The sequence below is a fragment of the Barbatula barbatula genome, assembly GCF_947034865.1.
Source record: "Barbatula barbatula genome assembly, chromosome: 19".
NCBI classification, from domain to species: domain Eukaryota; kingdom Metazoa; phylum Chordata; class Actinopteri; order Cypriniformes; family Nemacheilidae; genus Barbatula; species Barbatula barbatula.
In genome coordinates this window covers 10146845-10164072 of record NC_136782.1, presented here as the reverse complement: position 1 = coordinate 10164072, position 17228 = coordinate 10146845, and the positions used below count along the sequence as shown (strand labels likewise).

At 36.4% G+C, this 17228-nt stretch overlaps 2 protein-coding genes across 6 annotated transcripts; one reads left to right on the top strand and one right to left on the bottom strand.

The window, feature by feature from the left end:
* Nucleotides 1-322: 322 nt before the first annotated feature.
* nek8 (NIMA-related kinase 8) lies at nt 323-8108 on the bottom strand. The gene is made up of 15 exons (XM_079482256.1): nt 8020-8108; nt 6928-7133; nt 6528-6760; nt 6302-6433; nt 5795-6003; nt 5612-5685; nt 5043-5230; nt 4730-4877; nt 4213-4289; nt 3784-3901; nt 3343-3493; nt 1900-2063; nt 1639-1791; nt 855-1013; nt 323-589 (listed from the first exon to the last, which is right to left on the bottom strand). Exons 1-15 carry the CDS (start codon nt 8064-8066, stop codon nt 561-563), a joined length of 2088 nt encoding a protein of 695 aa, XP_079338382.1. The 5' UTR covers nt 8067-8108; the 3' UTR covers nt 323-560.
* A 2947-nt stretch (nt 8109-11055) lies between these two features.
* Nucleotides 11056-16932, top strand: rab34a (RAB34, member RAS oncogene family a). 5 transcript variants are annotated; one of them, XM_079482251.1, is made up of 11 exons: nt 11056-11286; nt 12945-13008; nt 13142-13233; nt 13385-13450; nt 13542-13643; nt 13734-13798; nt 13969-14020; nt 14092-14173; nt 14248-14338; nt 14830-14937; nt 15469-16104. In XM_079482251.1, exons 1-11 carry the CDS (start codon nt 11276-11278, stop codon nt 15534-15536), a joined length of 801 nt encoding a protein of 266 aa, XP_079338377.1. In that variant the 5' UTR covers nt 11056-11275; the 3' UTR covers nt 15537-16104. The 5 variants fall into 5 exon arrangements, with proteins under 5 accessions (XP_079338377.1, XP_079338379.1, XP_079338380.1 ...); XM_079482253.1 differs by lacking the exon at nt 11056-11286 and adding an exon at nt 12148-12347 and having other exon boundaries at nt 15469-16932; XM_079482254.1 differs by lacking the exon at nt 11056-11286 and adding an exon at nt 12176-12347 and having other exon boundaries at nt 12883-13008.
* The last annotated feature ends 296 nt before the right edge of the window (nt 16933-17228 follow it).

Genomic DNA, 17228 nt, shown 5'->3' with positions numbered 1-17228 from the left:
CGCAAAGCATACATATTTATTAAAAGTGTTCAAGCTGTAATAATAATAATAATAATAGTTATACTAATAGTTGTAATTAAGTATATATAATTTATATATTGTTTGATATACACAGGACAACTGCTACAAACGACTGTCAAATGGAGGTCAAAATGTCCTGTCGTATTTTTGTGCTATTGTTACACATATGAAATTGTATCTGTGTTTCACATTTATGTGACACCGCAAGAAGCACTTTTATCTTCATATTTTCCTTCCTGTTATTAAGGTCACAGAATTACCTTCAGCTAATGTAAGACCGACCCTTCCCTTTTTCTTTTTTAATATTTTGACGTATTTACAATGCTACATAAAGACTGCATTGGACAGTCCGTCAGTCTTTCATGGTCTTTAAAAAAAATGCTATTCCAAAAAAGAATTTCAACAGTTAGAGTGCTAAACGGTATATGTTACTGTACAAACACTGCCTAGCTTGCACTTCTCCAACGCACAATCCCTCAGTCTTTATGTGCAAGAGCGTGAGCTTCTTCTGTTGCGTGCGTTGTGTAACTTGAATCTTATTACTTTGGAACAGGCTCTTCAAAAAATGCTGAGGAAAGAAAGGATGAGTATGGACATTAGATTTTTGCAATTATTAAAACAGCAGTATCAAGACAAAGAAATTAATTCACAGACTACAAACTCAGCCTATTTCAAACAAAGCTTATGCTGAGAAATTCAAAACACTACAGTTACTGAAGAAGCTGTGTTGAAATCTAGAAAGCAGTAACTATTTCAATTCAGAATCAATGAAAAAATGAAAATGAATAAATGTCTGATTTGTTGACATTTGTAAAGAAATAGTTGCACATTACGTTTCACAGCCAACAGCGTGTTTCCATGGCAACAGGCCACGGATGTGACAGTGAAGGGGTGGCTCTCGTCGAGCTGCACAGCCTTTGGCTTCCCAGAATCCTCTTCTTTCCGTCCGAGTCGACCACGTGCCCCTTTACCCCAGGTGTACACCTCCCCCTCTGCAGAACGAAGGAGCGGAAAATGTACTCACAATTCTAAATATCATTTGCACGGTACAAAGCTGAATGACATCTTTGTCTATCTTTTTTCCTGGATGTCTGGTCTTGTGAGAGTGATGAATGAACAAAGACAACGTGAAACAATAAAGGTCTTCAGAGTCTTCTAAACCTGCGGGACACAGTCAGGGTTGCATGCTGACCTCTACACACATGACCTCGTGTTAATTAACTAACCTGCCCCCACTAATGCACTTTCTGTGACTAAAGAAGTTAATGGAGTCGTAGCAGCCTTGTCTATACCACAATAACATTTTACGTACAGCATTGACATTTCTTTAACTATTAAAGACAGCGGTTGCCCGTATAGTTTATAAACTGTATTGCATCAGGAAAGATCATGTCTAGGTCATATATCAAGATCATGTCTGGGTCATATTTCAATCCAAAACTAAAAGAAAGGAATGAAAGAAATTGCAACCTGATTAAAACAGACCCATAAACGTATAATCAATAGATGTCAATCATGCAAATTCCTCCCCCAAATCTCATTACTCCAATGAACCAGTCATTATTATTATTGTATTGACAATGCTTTTATACGATTCACTTCTATTTGAAGTCTTACCTGCACCGATTGCCAGAGTAAAGGCGTCGCCACACACTGCCATGGTGATCCCTTGTAGTCCTGGGACCTGACAGGGCACTCGGGTGGTTCTTCGGGAACTGCAGCCAAGCTGGCTGTGCTGGTTACTGCCAAAGGTATAGCACTGTCCTTTCTCTGCATATCCAGCACATGCAGGTCAGATGAGCAAATCAGACTAAACCAAATAATTTTGTGCATTAACATAAATGATGTCTGAAACAACTAAATCATCAGGATTCTGACCTGTGACGGCAACAGAATGTGCTGTTCCAATGTTGATGTACACAATTTTCTCAACATTTAGAGGTGCTGTCTGGACGGCCTGGAATATATGGACCTCCTCAACCTGACAGTTAGATGGGGGCTCTTCTGTGTCCGAGATCTTGTCCACACCCAGTTTGTTAAATCTGTTTAAAAGATGATTTATTATTTCATTCTCTGAGGTTATTTCAAGGGTTTATTTTAAATATCTATCTAATAAATAAAATCTAGATTAAAAAGTAAACAAATATAAGCACTATTAAATAAGGGTATAGCAATTAATGTGATGTTGGTTTAAATCATTTGGTTTTGAAGGAATCTGACGTTTGATTATGTACTTAAATCTCTGACTTGTAGGTATCTTCGCAAATCCGAGCACAGCTTGAGACATTGTAAAAATCTCTTTTAAAACTCTAGAAGGTATCTGGACTTAGACATTAAAAGATGGAATTAAAATGGAGATTTTTTTCACTATTCCCTTAGAAAGAAAGGTGCTACATGATGCCACAGAAGAACCATTTTGGCTGTGTTGTTCCACAAGAGGTTAATGGTCACATTTCTACCTACTTCAACTTGAAAACTTAAGTTCAAAAGCTGCTTTAAATTATTAAGTCAAATTGACTTCACAAGTCACTTGAATTCTAATTATAATACTGACTTCTGAATTAATACTTTATTATTATGAAATTGTTATACTGACTATTTCGTATACTTCATATACTTATAAAATGAAGTTGAAATTGGTTAAACTGAAAGGACTACGATATTTAGCACTCAAGGAGTACACTGGTGTGGATAACATGGTGTGACTTAGTTTTGTAGTATATGGACATGATCTTAGTCATTTCCTGTGATGAAATAACCTTATTCTCCACAGTCCATTTAAACGCTTAAGCAAAAATGAGGAGTGTTAACTCCCTAAACTGGTTTTGCAATCTGTGAAAAAACTGCCCAACATAAGCAATACCATTGTGACATGGCAATGTATAAAGATAAAATCAAAGAAACATTTTTACATTAAGGTTAATTCACTGCTAAGTGTAGGCTCATTAACCAAAGTCAAAGATGCCAAAATCGAGGCGCATCTAATTAACGGATCTACAGTATTTCTCAGCAAGCCACATACTGTATCTGGAACAATTTATATCCACTGAAAACTGTAGGAAATCCTGACGCTTAAGTCATGTGGAAAGGCTGCATTCAACCTTTTTGTGCAGAGATTGGCACACCTAGAAGTAGGAATTCCCCACTGATGCACATTATCAGCTCTTAAATTAGTTGTACTTGTGTTACTTGTTGAGAAGTGAAAAAAAAACATGCACACTTCATCCCCTACATTCTTCTGAACTGGTAAGTGACCATTGATTTGAACTGCTTTACTTTGTTATGAATAATAAGAGACATTTCAGGGGTTTTTTTAAGTACCTGTTATTTCCACAGGCCAGAATCTGGTGCTGTGTGCTTATAACCATAGAGCAGTCCACCCCACACAACATGCGGTGGGCTTCAAAATCATCTGGCAAAATCACTTGCTGGGGGGAGTGATGACAGTCTTGAGAGCCCAAACCCAGCCGACCTGTCAGATGGAGAGAAATGAGGAGAGTTTGAGTATGACAGAGAGAGAGAGAGAGAGAGAGAGAGAGAGAGAGAGAGAGAGAGAGAGAGAGAGAGAGAGAGAGAGAGAGAGAGAGAGAGAGAGAGCTTTGGCAATTTGTAAGAACACGCAATCATGCCAACAAAGTACCTTGAAATTGAGAATTGAGAGAGAGAGCAAAGAATTGCCTGGAGGCAATTCTGTCTACAAGACTACAAAGGGAAATCCAATGAAACACACCATTCAAGTGACAAATGAAGGCACTCATTTACCATTGTCTCCTCTCCCCCAGGAGAAAACCTCTCTCTCATTGGTCACAGCCAGTACGTGAGATGCTCCACAAGACACCTGAACCAACTCGTAACCCAGAAGAGCCTCCACTATCTTGGGCTGAATTCACAAACAGTTGCATGAGATACAGAGATTTGCGCATTTTGTTGAGTAAAGATGGGTTCATCTGTACAAATCTTACTTCCACAATGCTGGGGGTGTTGTGGGTAGTCGCCATTGTGTTACTGAAGTAATATTAGGGCATAGATATGTCGTTTTGATGGTGTTTTTGGATGGATTCTAAGTAGTTACTTATTGGCTACTGTTTTGTCCGTCATACATAGATGTTAAGAAGCAAATGTAACACTAAGAATGTATACAGAGGTAGAGTAATAGCACAACAGATCGGACTATTGAGTTAATTCATTTACCTGTGTAACATCGTTGAAATTGCCATGGCCAAGACAACCGTTGCTTCCAATACCAAATGTCATGATTATTCCCCTGTCTGCGGTACAAAAGCAAACCAAGGGGATTATAAAAGATTTTACTGATGAACATGCACAGAGAACAGGTTTATAATCCAGAACACAGGATTATCCAGCAGTCATTTCTCCCTCAAGTGTTGCATTAGAACGCAACTGAGCTGAAGTGAGGCCCTTGAATCCTGTATGTGTTTGTGACACATGACTAATGATTCCCTGCCGAGACGAATGCTAACACTGTATCCTTTACTTTGGAGGAGACAAACGTATACCGCTGCGTTACAATGCGATGAGACAAGAGATTAGTTTAGGCAGTGTGAACAAATGATGCTTAATGAGCGTTACAGAAGGGTCCTAAAAAGGGAAGATTAGGCACTCTTTATTTCTGTTGTAGTGTATGGACTGAGATTGAGCTTACGACTGTGTATTCATGGGTAATTCTGGATGGTAGAAGGCAGTATACCTGTCAAGCAGGTGGTGAAAAGATCACCACACGATACAGATTTGATGGTGACACCAGATTGACCCTCTAGAAAGCGGGAGATGAACTGCGGCTGCATCTGCTCGACTGCACCAGGCAAGGCAGGCTCACCAGATCCACCCGAGGGTGCCTGCCAAATGTTAAAGATGCATATGACTCTAAAATGCTTTTGAACAGAAAAACATTTTGTGTTTTTAGCTGGTGCCAGAAACCAGCCACGTGCCCTGTGAGAAAATGGAGTTGACTGCATTAAATATGATTTATAGGATGTGATCAGGGAAAAATATCAACACACCTCCCAAGTGATGAGCCTCCCAGATTTGGTGACGCCCATTTTTTGGGTGCGTCCCAGGGAGACTTGGATAACCTCAGTGTTTAACATGGGCAGACGCAGAGGAGTGGAAATGCCACTGCCCCAGGTGTAAACTGAAGATAAGGGTAATGGATGCATCATCTTTGTTGAGGTTAAACTGGACAGCCCACCTAGTGTAGTGGAATGAATCGCACAAATTAAAACAGACATCTTTGTTCTGATGAACAAAGAGAAAGATATTTGTAAGATGATTGTAACCAAACACTTCTTGGCCACCTTTGAGGAAAAATGACAATGCTAGTCAAAAGTGCCCCAGAACTAAATCCTACATTCTTCAAAATATCGTCTTTTGTATTCAACAGTACTACTTTAGTAGTCAATGGGGTCCAAGAACTGTTTGGTTATAAGCATTCTTCCAAATATATCTCTGTTCTTCAGAACAAAAAATTTATACAGATTTGAAACAACTCGAAGGTGAGTAAATGATGACAGAATATATTTTTGGGTGAACCGTGCCTTTAAGAAAAAGAGCTTACTGAATAACATCTCACCTCTAGTTCTAGTATTGGTTCCTCTTGGTCTTCCATGAGAACCTGCCTGAACAGTAGACAGTGACTTTTCAATTCTAAAAGAGAAAAATTTAACCACACATCAGACAATGAAATACATATAGTGTCGTACCAAATATAAATAAAAAATAAGCGAATATAACTAACAATAAATTAAAATCCTACCTGCGCATTTTGACGTTGCCTATGTCAGTGTAGAGATTGAGCAATGGCCTGATGCAAATAGGATGGGCCATTATCTCATTGAGCTGGGGTCGCTTGGATGGATCCAAATTTAGCATGTTGAGGATTAGCTGTCTCAGTTCTGGGCTGTAACGGTCTGAAATGGGGGCAAATGTGCCACTCATGATCTTTAGCACCAAGGCTGGGAGGTTCTGAGAAAATAAAATTGTCTTAGCTTGTCATTAAATATAACATATAAAACGTGATTTCTTATTTGTTTAGACGTAATATTAGTTTACTGGTTATTTTGTCACTTAAACGTGAACACATTACATTGTGAGATACAGTATGTGACATTTATGCTTTCAATGTGTAGAATAGAAAATGTGCAAAGTGGCGAAATATCCCTACTGTATATAATGGGTATACTGTAGTATTATAGATATAGACAGTGATTTAAAAAGAGGATTTAAAATCAAGACGAAGCAAATCAACAAAAAGAGATCTTACTGCTGCCTCAAAGGCTCTCTTGAGACTAGCAAGCTCATAAAGAACACAGCCTAAAGCCCAAATGTCACTCTTCTGGTTGTATGGCTTTCCTTCACACAGTTCTGGAGAAATATAACACGGTGTCCCCACAACCTGTCATAAAAAAAACTTTAAGTATATCACTGACATCGCATGCTGTGAAATTCAAATTAATGCTGACGCACACACAAAGTTTTCTGGGACTTACAGTGTAAGCTTTACTCTTGCTCACAAGAATCTTTGAGATGCCAAAGTCACCTATTTTAACTATCATCTGATACTTGTCCAGAAGTATGTTCTGGGTTTTGAGGTCCCGATGCAGGATGAGTTTATTGTGCACATGGTAAAGAGCAAGTAAGATCTGTACAAAGAAATGTAATATGGTGTCTTCATCTAACAATGAGTTGCAGCGCTTCTGTATGTAATCTGCCAGGGTTCCACCTATAATAACAATTGCAGAGACAAAGGATTATGATTCTAATTAAAGCCAGTAAAATGTAAATAATTGATCATTTTTGTCTCAGGCAAATTTGACATGTTATTCATAAGATTCAGGCATTGTGTGCCTGGTTTACACATTTTGAAAAACAGTGAGAAAATGTCCGTGCCTGGAGCGTATTCCATTGCGATCATCAGCGCCTTGTCTTCCAGAAAGTTTTCATAATACTCGATAATGTTGGGGTGGTTGAGCAACTTGAGAACTTGGCATTCGTTCTGAGCTGCGAGACGTTCATCACGTGTCATCTGCTCTACTGGGATTTCCTTCAAGATCACCAGTGCGCCGTCAGTGCGTCTGCGACAAAGGTGCACTATGCTGTAACAGATACAGATATAAGGCTGCAAGTTACTATGTAGATTAATTTCTTTTTTAAAGAATGATGAAAAGCTGCATAGGAACACAGAATGTGTACTGTGTTTCTGTCATATTCCGCGACCTGTCCATTTTTTACGCACAAATTTCATCTTTCACTAGTTGCACAAATATGTCCTCTTTATTACATTTTATTTCACATATTCAGCATTCAGTTGTCATTGTCTTTCTGAGCAAACTAATCAAATATTTTACTTTAAGCAGTGCTTTTTAAATATACAGAGAACTTGATTTAATAAGAAAATCAAGTCTGTTTATTTCACCAGCTTGGAAAATAAGGTTCACACTGTACGTTCACATTATGTACAGTTAAATAACCAGTTTTCCTTTAATAATTGGCTATAAACTAAATGAGTACATTTTCGACATTCTAGGCTACCTAGAGTTCAGAGATTATATGAATAATACTGAATATAATTTCTAAGTATTCACACCCTTGTTTCTGGCCGTTCCCAATGGGATTCCTATAAATCAGATAGGAATAATATACACATCCCTTTAGGAGTTCTGAGAATTAAAAAAGCGAGGATGTATAATCAACAGTGTATTCAACTTTTCACGTTAATACTAAAGCAATAAAAGTGGTCGATAATGGTTGTATAATGGTATAACAAACTAAAGGAATGCGGAAATAAATTGCGCTTCAAGAGTGATCCGCTAACTCCTTATTATGAGCGAAGCGCGACATATTGAAAGTTTCTGACAAGAGTCTCCCAAGTTAACAAAAACTGCTATCCCGTTTATTACACGTGACGTTGCTTTTGCAAAATAAAAGTTGTCAAAACCGAAATACTTTTGCAAACCATAAAGCGTTTGTAGTTTTATTTACCCGAAAGCTCCCCTCCCGACCACTTTAATCTTCTCGTACTTCTCCATTTTTGCTGCTGGCTGCGTGTATAAACTCACCCGTCACTAGGCAACACTTCCTGTACCCCTACAGAGCTCACGAGCGGACAAAATACACCAGATGGGGGGCTGACTCTCACCCCATGCTTTTTATTTCTGCTAATCTAACTGAATGGTGTAACAACAGAGCGCCCGAATCGGGTGTTTGGGGTGCAATAGTCTTTTTACAGTTGACATGGTGGACACTGCGAGTATTTTGTTTGTTAAGCATCTTTTTTTGGTTTAGCTGGTAGGTCATTGAGGTGAATAGACCATTCTAAAAGCTGTCCCTCAAACCTAAGGATATAATCCTTTTCACAGCTTCTGCTCAATTAGCCTACCGACCATAGGCCTAAGCCTATTTAGACCAGATTTTAACACGGGGTACAAAAGTGCAGTTCAATGCACAGTTTCAACCATACACAATACAGCTAAAACCAAGTTGTAATCCAAACTAGACTAGTTTAGATCAGAATCCCAAACTCTGTGGGCTGCGTCACCCTGGTGGGACATAGAGATATTGCAGGACACCGTATAGGGTTCAATAAGAATTGTGATACATTTTTATTTTGTAGTTATACCATTGTATAGTTTTATTACTGTAGTATACGCTAAACTTCTGTAGTATTAGTAATAAAGTGTGAAATAGTTACATATTTCTTTTTTCAAGTGGGTACACATTGTTCACATTAGATTGGATTAGATTAGATTCAACTTTATTGTCATTACACATATACAAGTACAGTGTAACGAAATGTAGTTTAGGTCTAACCAGATGTGCAGTTAGCAAGTGCAGGATATACAGTTAGAATAAATACAGAATACAATACACATGAAACCTTTACGAACTATGTATATATTTATTATGTGTACTACCAAGGCAAAAAGGGAATATGAGGACATTGAAGCATTTTGTATATTTTCGGGTGTCCTTACCGCACTTTGAACATTGATTATGGTATCACTTTGATTCATTGTAAGTTTCAATAATTGTAAATCTCATTGGTGATGTAATTGCATTATGTTGCTGGGATGCTGTGAAACATGTTGTCTTAAATGATACCTTTGCGGTCATTAGAAGTGATAGACTCTCAGGTACTGAGCAGGAACACTAACCTTGATGAGGATTTAAACGAAATAGGTCACCTGAAAATGAGGATTCTGTCATAATTTACTCATACCCATGTTGTGTTACCCATGATTAATCTCTTTAATTTAAGGATATTTGTTTTAGGGACAGTTCACCCAAAAAAATAGTTCATAAATGACTCTCTAGTTATTCCAAATCTTTATACATTTTTTTTGTTTGGTGAACACAGAGAAAGATATTTGGATGAATGTTTGTCCGCAAACAGTTCTTGGACCCCATTGAGTTTACAATTACAATTATTGTCAGAAGTGCCCCAGAACTGTTTGCTGTCCTACATTCTTCAAAATATCTTCTTATGTGTTCAACAAAACAATAAATGATAAAGTAATTTATCCCACTATGGTATTCAACGGTGGACAAGAATTGTTTGGTTAAAAGCGTTCTTCCAAATATCTTTCTCTGTGTTCATCACGACAAAGAAATGAATACAGATTTGGAACAACTGGGAGGTGAGTAAATACATTTAATTATAGGGTAATTTTGTCCCTTTAAACATATGCTGCAAAATATAATAAATGCTATTTAAATCCTGTCAAATTACTGGCAGATTAATATTTGGTTAAGAGATCCAGTCATTCTCATTAGTTTTTGTTTTTAGGTCTACCTCAAATCATTGTTTTTCAATTCAAACAGTTGTGATGAGTATGAGCAAATCACATTCCTCATCACTGACTGTCACATTTTGAGAATAGTGTACACTTGAAACAATTCACACTTGAATTAGAACGTGGTTTATGGGATTAACCAAATCTGCAACCGGGCTGGTTCTTGAACAGTCTCAAAAAAGCACAGTTCAATCTATAAAGACCGAAACCATTTCATGGACATATTTTACGAACATCCTTTATTCATATGGTTCATTATTGTGTTGTAGGGATATGACACAAACCACATCATTATGTTGAAGAGCACACATAGCCTTAGGATGGACTTTAAATGTGCTCTGACTAGTGTGAAGAAAATGTACACAATGTCAAGAATTCCAGTAGTATTCTGAACTACTTCCCCTTTCCCACGCTGTAGTGAAAAAGTAGCATTATAAAATACAGTCATACATATTGACCACTAATCCCTGTTGATTGTCTTCTAATAAGATCATTTTGGTTTAATTTCAAACCTAAAACAGCGACGTTAAGCTTAATATTATATAAAAGTCTAACACATCCATCCAGAACGAAATTTGTATACCAGCAGAATTTTACAGTCAACAATTGATTGAAATAAGATTCTGTCTCAATAAATTGTTACAGATTTATTTTTACACCTGTCAGTGAAAAAAAAACTGGTCTAATATTATGTTTTAATAGAAAGGTGACATGAAATCTTCATATGCTTTATTAGTTAACAAGTTCACAATATGAAAACCTGTATATTTTTATCCTATACATGTATATAGTTTAGGTTTCCTGTGGCTCAGTGGTTAGAGCATGATGCTAGCTATAGCAAGATTATGGGTTCGATCTCAGGAGATTGCAAGCACTCAGTTATAATGTATAGTATAATACAATGTAAGTCGCTTTGGATAAATGCGTCTGCCAAATATATTAACATGTATGTTTTGTTTATTGCATTTAAACAATGCTGACATGATGTTTCATCATACACATATATCATATTTCACACAAGCTTAAGGAAAAACATGAGGTTACGACCGATTCTAAACAGATTTTGCAATAGTGGAGTGTAAAAGGTTACGCTGCTGCATTATTCAAGATGGTATCGGTGCTTTTGTGGCATATTTTTTTGTGCTTTGTGATTTTGTTTTGTCTGCATCAGGCATGTTTTTTACTCTTGCGGTATAAACTCACGTGTGAGTCATTTGGTGTGAGCACAGATGACTGGTATTTCCTTAAACTCGGGTTAAATTCCAGAGCACTAACTATTTAACAATGCTTCATTCAGCTTAAGCTCAACCTCACCTTGATGTGTTAAAAGACTACAGGATCTAAAACACAAACGGCTACGCATAGTACACCGTGGCAACAAAGAAACAAAGAACGTCATGCATGAGACATTAAAAAAGCTTTTCGTTGTTAGTTTGTGATGCCTAATGCAAATAAGGTAAGGCATTAATACCGAACATTAGTGTAAAGTTTACAAGATATTTGACGCTCTTCCTTTGACCCTTGACGTATTGTAGTTCTCTCTCTGTAGTTTTCTCTCACCTAGCGGTTTAAATGTTGTAAGCATCATTCATGAGAAGATACATTTGCTACTTTTACGGAATGTACACGTTTAAGTACAAATATATGTTTTAAAATACACCACAAAATCAAAATGGGTAATGTGCTGTTTTAAAGCTGAATCTCAAGCATTTCTATTGAACATTGATTCAATCTGCCATCAGATTTGGAGAAGTGGTGCAGATACAATTTGACTACATCTTCAATGCAACGACAAGTTTTTTTATTGTTAATTTTTACTTTACTTTGGGGATGTTTATTTCCTTCATAACTTGAAATGGTCGGAAGAGAAAGCGAGTTTGCAATTATCTGTTGTTTATTATGATTTGACGAAGACAGTAATACCATATATTTTATTTATATAAACGATGTAATAAATTATTCATATATAAAAACGAATGTATTTTATTTTTGTCCATATATATTGCTCTGTATAGTATGTTTACTTTTGCATTTAATTTCAAAACGTTGGCGCCCTCTTATGGCTCATAAGAAACAACAACAGTTTTTCATAACAGCCTAGATAAACGCTTGTTTTTTCCTTTATTTTTCGATGAGAAATGTTTAAAATATATTTATTGAACACTAAGATTTACAACTCAAGACATGGATTTGAATTATTATGATAAAATGAACAACCACGTTTTTGAGTGCAATGATCATGTAAATGTTATAATAACGCTAGGGGGCTGACTGGAGCACATTTGGTAGGAAGAAACATGGATTGCTGGAGAAATCCATCTGTATGCAGTACCCATCGCTTCCGTGGGTCAGATTGTTTTCTTCTGAAACTTGGGAGCTTGCACGCTATGGATGAATGCTGAAAACCGTTTGTTTGTTTAGGATTTATTTACTTTTATGTAAAGATAAAAGCTATTTAAACAGTAGTGCCTCAAAAAACAACGATTTACAATCACAAGAACATCTTTCCTTGCAGAGGTAAGCACGTTTGTTTGTAGCAACAGTGTTACCGCTTTAATAACAATGTTAGTACGGATAGGAAGAAGGGGTTGAAGGTTTTGTTTGTTTTTGTTGTTCAAATGTTTATATACATCATACACTATCACAAAAACTCAATGCTTACAAGTTTAAAAGTTAAAAGTATGTAGCGGTGTAGGATGCAAATGATGAAAGACAAGATGAGAGACAAGAAAACATCGCAAATACAGCAAAACAAATTAAAAATCTCGAATTATCTTTTGTTCGGAGATTTACTGAGGATTACGAAATACAGATTAGCGACTCCTCATCCAAACTGTGGCCGAGTCCTCTTTGAATTCAATCTTAACCTTTTTCTACACTCTTGCTTTAAATAATTCGGATCCATACCACATGTGCACATCATGAAACTTTTAAGCCATATATATGAAGGTCATATTTAATTATTGCGCAAGCTTTTTAACACAAGTTTACCCTTGATCCACAGAGCCCGCTGAATGTCTGAATAACAGACATTACTCATTTTTCCGTTCAGGGTTTTGGCGTCTTACAAAACCTCAAACTGTGATTCATTCAACACTCCTATTTCTTCTGCAGAAGGCCCATCATGAGCGTGCTCCCCCCTGTGCGAAAAGACCGCATCATCGGCCAGCTTCCTAAAGTACGTGCTTTACATATAATGCTTTCATGCGTAAATCATCCATTGTTCTCCACTGGACCATGTCCTCCTAGTTTAATGCCTCGCGTTGACTCCTCACAGAGGTCATGAATTTAGATCTTCCCTCCTGTTACAGTGTTTCAACAAAAGTGCCGCTTTGCACACAGAAAATGAATTCCACAGCAAGGTTAAGACGGCTTGTCAACAACAGAGGACAGGAACAGTGGGGTGAGATAAATAATAATTTCATATTAACATTAATGCATTTGTCAGGCACTATCACATAAAGTGACCTGCAATGAACATAATATTTTAGAATGATTGTATGGGATGTGCAGCATTTCTTTATATGTTGCTCTTTCTCTTGTTTGACCAGTAGGTTTAAAATCTCCAAAGTCATCGTAGTTGGCGATCTGGCTGTCGGGAAAACCTGTTTGATTAATAGGTGAGCAAATTTGCTGAGTTAAATACTTACCGATGAATGTTTAATATTGTGGAAAAGGCACAAACCTATTTCATGGTCATTTTCACCTTAGATTTTGTAAAGATGCATTTGACAAGAACTACAAGGCCACCATTGGTGTGGACTTTGAGATGGAAAGATTTGAAGTTCTTGGCGTCCCTTTCAGTCTACAGTTGTGAGTATGACCCACACTTTATTTTACGCATCTTAGCACACTAGTCATTTCCATAGTTATTTTTAAAGAACGTTTGTTTTCATTCTTCAGGTGGGACACTGCAGGTCAGGAGAGGTTTAAATGCATCGCCTCTACATACTACAGAGGAGCTCAGGGTAACAAATATGAACTTAAACAGAAAATAAAGTAATATTCAATACATTTTAACAAAGCTTTAATATAAACATGACAACTCAATCTAGTTAATAAAGCTTATTTTACCAAATGAAATATTGTACCTTCACTTTTGATTAAGCCCATATATTTTGTCACTTCCTGTTTACAGCTGTAATCATTGTGTTTGATTTGACTGATGTTGCTTCACTGGAGCACACAAGGTAAGTGACATCATCCTCTGGATTAAGAATGACATGGAAGTCTATGTTTAAAATAACATTCTCTCCTGTAGGCAATGGTTAGAGGATGCAATGAAAGAGAACGACCCTACCAGTGTATTACTTTTCCTGGTTGGCACGAAGAAAGATCTGAGCGTGAGTGGCAGTGTTATTGTCAATAATGTTTTTTTAAATATAAGAAAACATAAATATCTGTCTCCTATCCTCAGTCTCCTGCTCAGTATTCTCTAATTGAGCAGGATGCCATTAAACTGGCCGATCAGATGAAAGCAGAGTACTGGGCTCTATCTGCTTTAACTGGTGAGTAGGCTACTTTATAAAATACGAGACGAGTGATCTTTATACTGTATCATTTATTGCAGTGGTTCTCTAACTGGGGGGAAACATGGATCCAGGGGGGCCACAGATTTTGTGGTATTTTATGAATTATATAAATGTATCATATATTCTATACAATCACACATAAGAAAAATAAGTCCACCATCATGCATGTTCTAGCGTGGTATAATGGTATATATATTTTTGGTTTAATTAAAAGTATAGCTTTAAGATTATAAGTCACCGCAAAGCGATGCACACTATACACAAAGGGGGCCTTACAACAAAAAAGTTTGAGAACCAGTGCTTTATTGAAAAATATTGTATTAACAATATTACTGTAATATTACTGTGTCTGTTGCTACGTGGCAACGCTTCTTTTGTGGTTTTTATGTCTCTTTCCTATAAGAATTTCAGTATTTAAAAATCGTATTATCTCTACATTGTTTCATTATTGTGTTTTGTAACGGTAGGTGAGAACGTCAGAGAGTTTTTCTTCCGAGTTGCATCTTTAACATTTGAGGCAAATGTAATGGCAGAACTGGAGAAAAGTGGATCCAGACGTATTGGGGAAGTTGTTAGTAAGTAGTGACTAACTAGTAATAAACATCTCACAACACTGTTGCAATGCTACAGAAACAAAGGAATATTAATATAGAACAAATTATTTTAGAAATTGTGTTATCTAAATCATATGAGGATCTATAATAAATGGAAGATACAATGCATAGTCAGTCATTTGCAGAATGAATCCAGACAAGATCATCACCTTTTGTGATATTGACAGTGCTAAATTAGTTAAATTCTGTCTTGCTTATTTATTCTTATTTACTGTACCACAATATATATATATATATATATATATATATAATATATTCTATATACCTAAATCTTGTATGGATACAATATTGGCTAATTTTATTGATTATCTACCATTCCTGAGCGATGTGGTTATACTTAGTTTTATCAACCAAGAGGGTTATTACATTGTGATGAACGTTTTCTGTTCACAACATGCTGAGGGGAATAATATTTATTAAGACATTTATGAAGAAAGTAAATATATAATCAATGTTCATTCAGATTCAATCAGTACATTTCTTTCTCCACAGAAATCAACAGTAATCCAAACAACTTATATGCAGCTTCCAAGAAGAAGCAACCCAACTGTTGTCAGTAAAGACGGATCATGTGGAAACACAAAACATTTGTACGGACGTGTTACGGTACCAAAGCAAAACCTGCAAACGTACCATACACTTACGTGCACAGGCAGAAATGGGACTGACACATTTCATCTAAAGGAATGCACAGTGAGAGCAGTGTGGTTTATTATTATTAGGGTGGAGCTGATTTTCTGCTGGATGAAAGACAACATTCTTTTGTTCTTTCACAAGAGGACTGTGCACAAGTTTTGCATTTACTCCATATGTATTAATTTTCAGTTATTATTATACTGTTATTTACAAAAACAGTTTAATTGTATTTCACGTTTTTAGTTTACAGTCAGCAGCGATTTTAAAAGGTACACATGATGACTATGCATGAGTTGCACAAAAGCGATGAACAACAATCAAATTTTTATGTAAAAAAGGGTAAATAAACTTTTCTTATCATACTATGTTGGGTCGGACACCCTCTCTGCAGGACCGACTAGAAGAAGACTATATGTGATGTAAAGTGTAAGTATTAGAACGCAACACAGCTGTATGAATAGTTTCCGTTGCAACATTTGTTTTATTATTTTTCTTCCATTTGTTTTAAATCCAAACCTCCCATTTCCAAATTGAATTTAGAAACGTCATAGTGACCTTCAGTGGTAGTTAGTGAGCATTTGACTTAACTTTCAGACATTTGCAATACTTGAAACCAAATCTTACCTAAAATACCCTTTTTAAGTTTACAAAACAAAATCAAACTTTCAAATCCACTTTTACTAAAACATACTAAAACTTTAATCAAACAATCCATTGAGAACATAGATTGTTTCCAGTAGCTATTTGCTGAACTAATAGAAAATGTCCTCAAAGATGGCATCTGTCCAATTGTTGGTTGTTGTAACAACCTTACAGTAAAAAGAATGTCAATTAATGTTGATGGTGGAAAAGCACAATCAACTCAAGGGAGTAGGGGGAGGCTGCAGACCTGGAGCCGGAAGATATACGCCCGAAGCAGTTTTACACCCCTGTTGTTCCTTCTTTTATTTCGAGAGGCAAAAGTACTTGATTTAGTCAGATCATATGTTATGTCCGACTCAAACCTAGCTAACCACGTGTAGGTTAAGCTGCCCCTAGTCTTCTCTTTACCAGCTCTGTCTCACTCACTTTTAAAATTTTTATTTTTTATCTTGTTGTCTGTCTTTAGTTTGCGTGACATGGCTTCTTCTGGTAAGACCCTGTTTAATCCTTGCATTTAAACATAATCCACATGGTTTCTGGAGCAACATAAGAGTAGATAATCACAAATGTGTGATTTGTTTTGACAGTCTATGATGTGTGAACACACAAAATACACATTTATAATAGGCATGTATGTATGCAAATCGCTAAGTCTCTAAGTAAAAAGACTTAAACTGCATTCTCACTCAAGTATTTTGTCAAATAATAGATACATACGTCATGCATGATAAAACCCACATTAAAAACGTTGGTCCAATATGGTTTGAATGTAGATTTTGGTTTGAGTTGTTTCTTATAAATGAGATGATCTAATTCTCTAATGTATATCTTAATATACGGTTTTCTTAAAATAGCTTACTTATCTGGACAAATGTATGTGCACTTAATGTGTGTTTTATCATACTCCGTCTTAGTTTTTTAACTTGTATCTCATAAAGGTGTGTGTTTGCTTTAGCTACTTAAGAAAATTTAAA

Excerpts from the sequence above, each read along its gene's own strand:
- nek8 (XM_079482256.1), bottom strand. The coding sequence starts at position 8,066 with ATGGAGAAGTACGAGAAGATTAAAGTGGTCGGGAGGGGAGCTTTCGG. Across the intron at positions 7,134-8,019 it reads GTCGGGAGGGGAGCTTTCGG|CATAGTGCACCTTTGTCGCA; the intron begins GTAAATAAAACT and ends TATCTGTTACAG. Across the intron at positions 6,761-6,927 it reads CGCAATGGAATACGCTCCAG|GTGGAACCCTGGCAGATTAC; the intron begins GCACGGACATTT and ends TTGTTATTATAG.
- rab34a (XM_079482250.1), top strand. The coding sequence starts at position 12,226 with ATGCTGAAAACCGTTTGTTTGTTTAGGATTTATTTACTTTTATGTAAA. Across the intron at positions 13,451-13,541 it reads AAAACCTGTTTGATTAATAG|ATTTTGTAAAGATGCATTTG; the intron begins GTGAGCAAATTT and ends TTTTCACCTTAG. Across the intron at positions 13,644-13,733 it reads GTCCCTTTCAGTCTACAGTT|GTGGGACACTGCAGGTCAGG; the intron begins GTGAGTATGACC and ends TTCATTCTTCAG.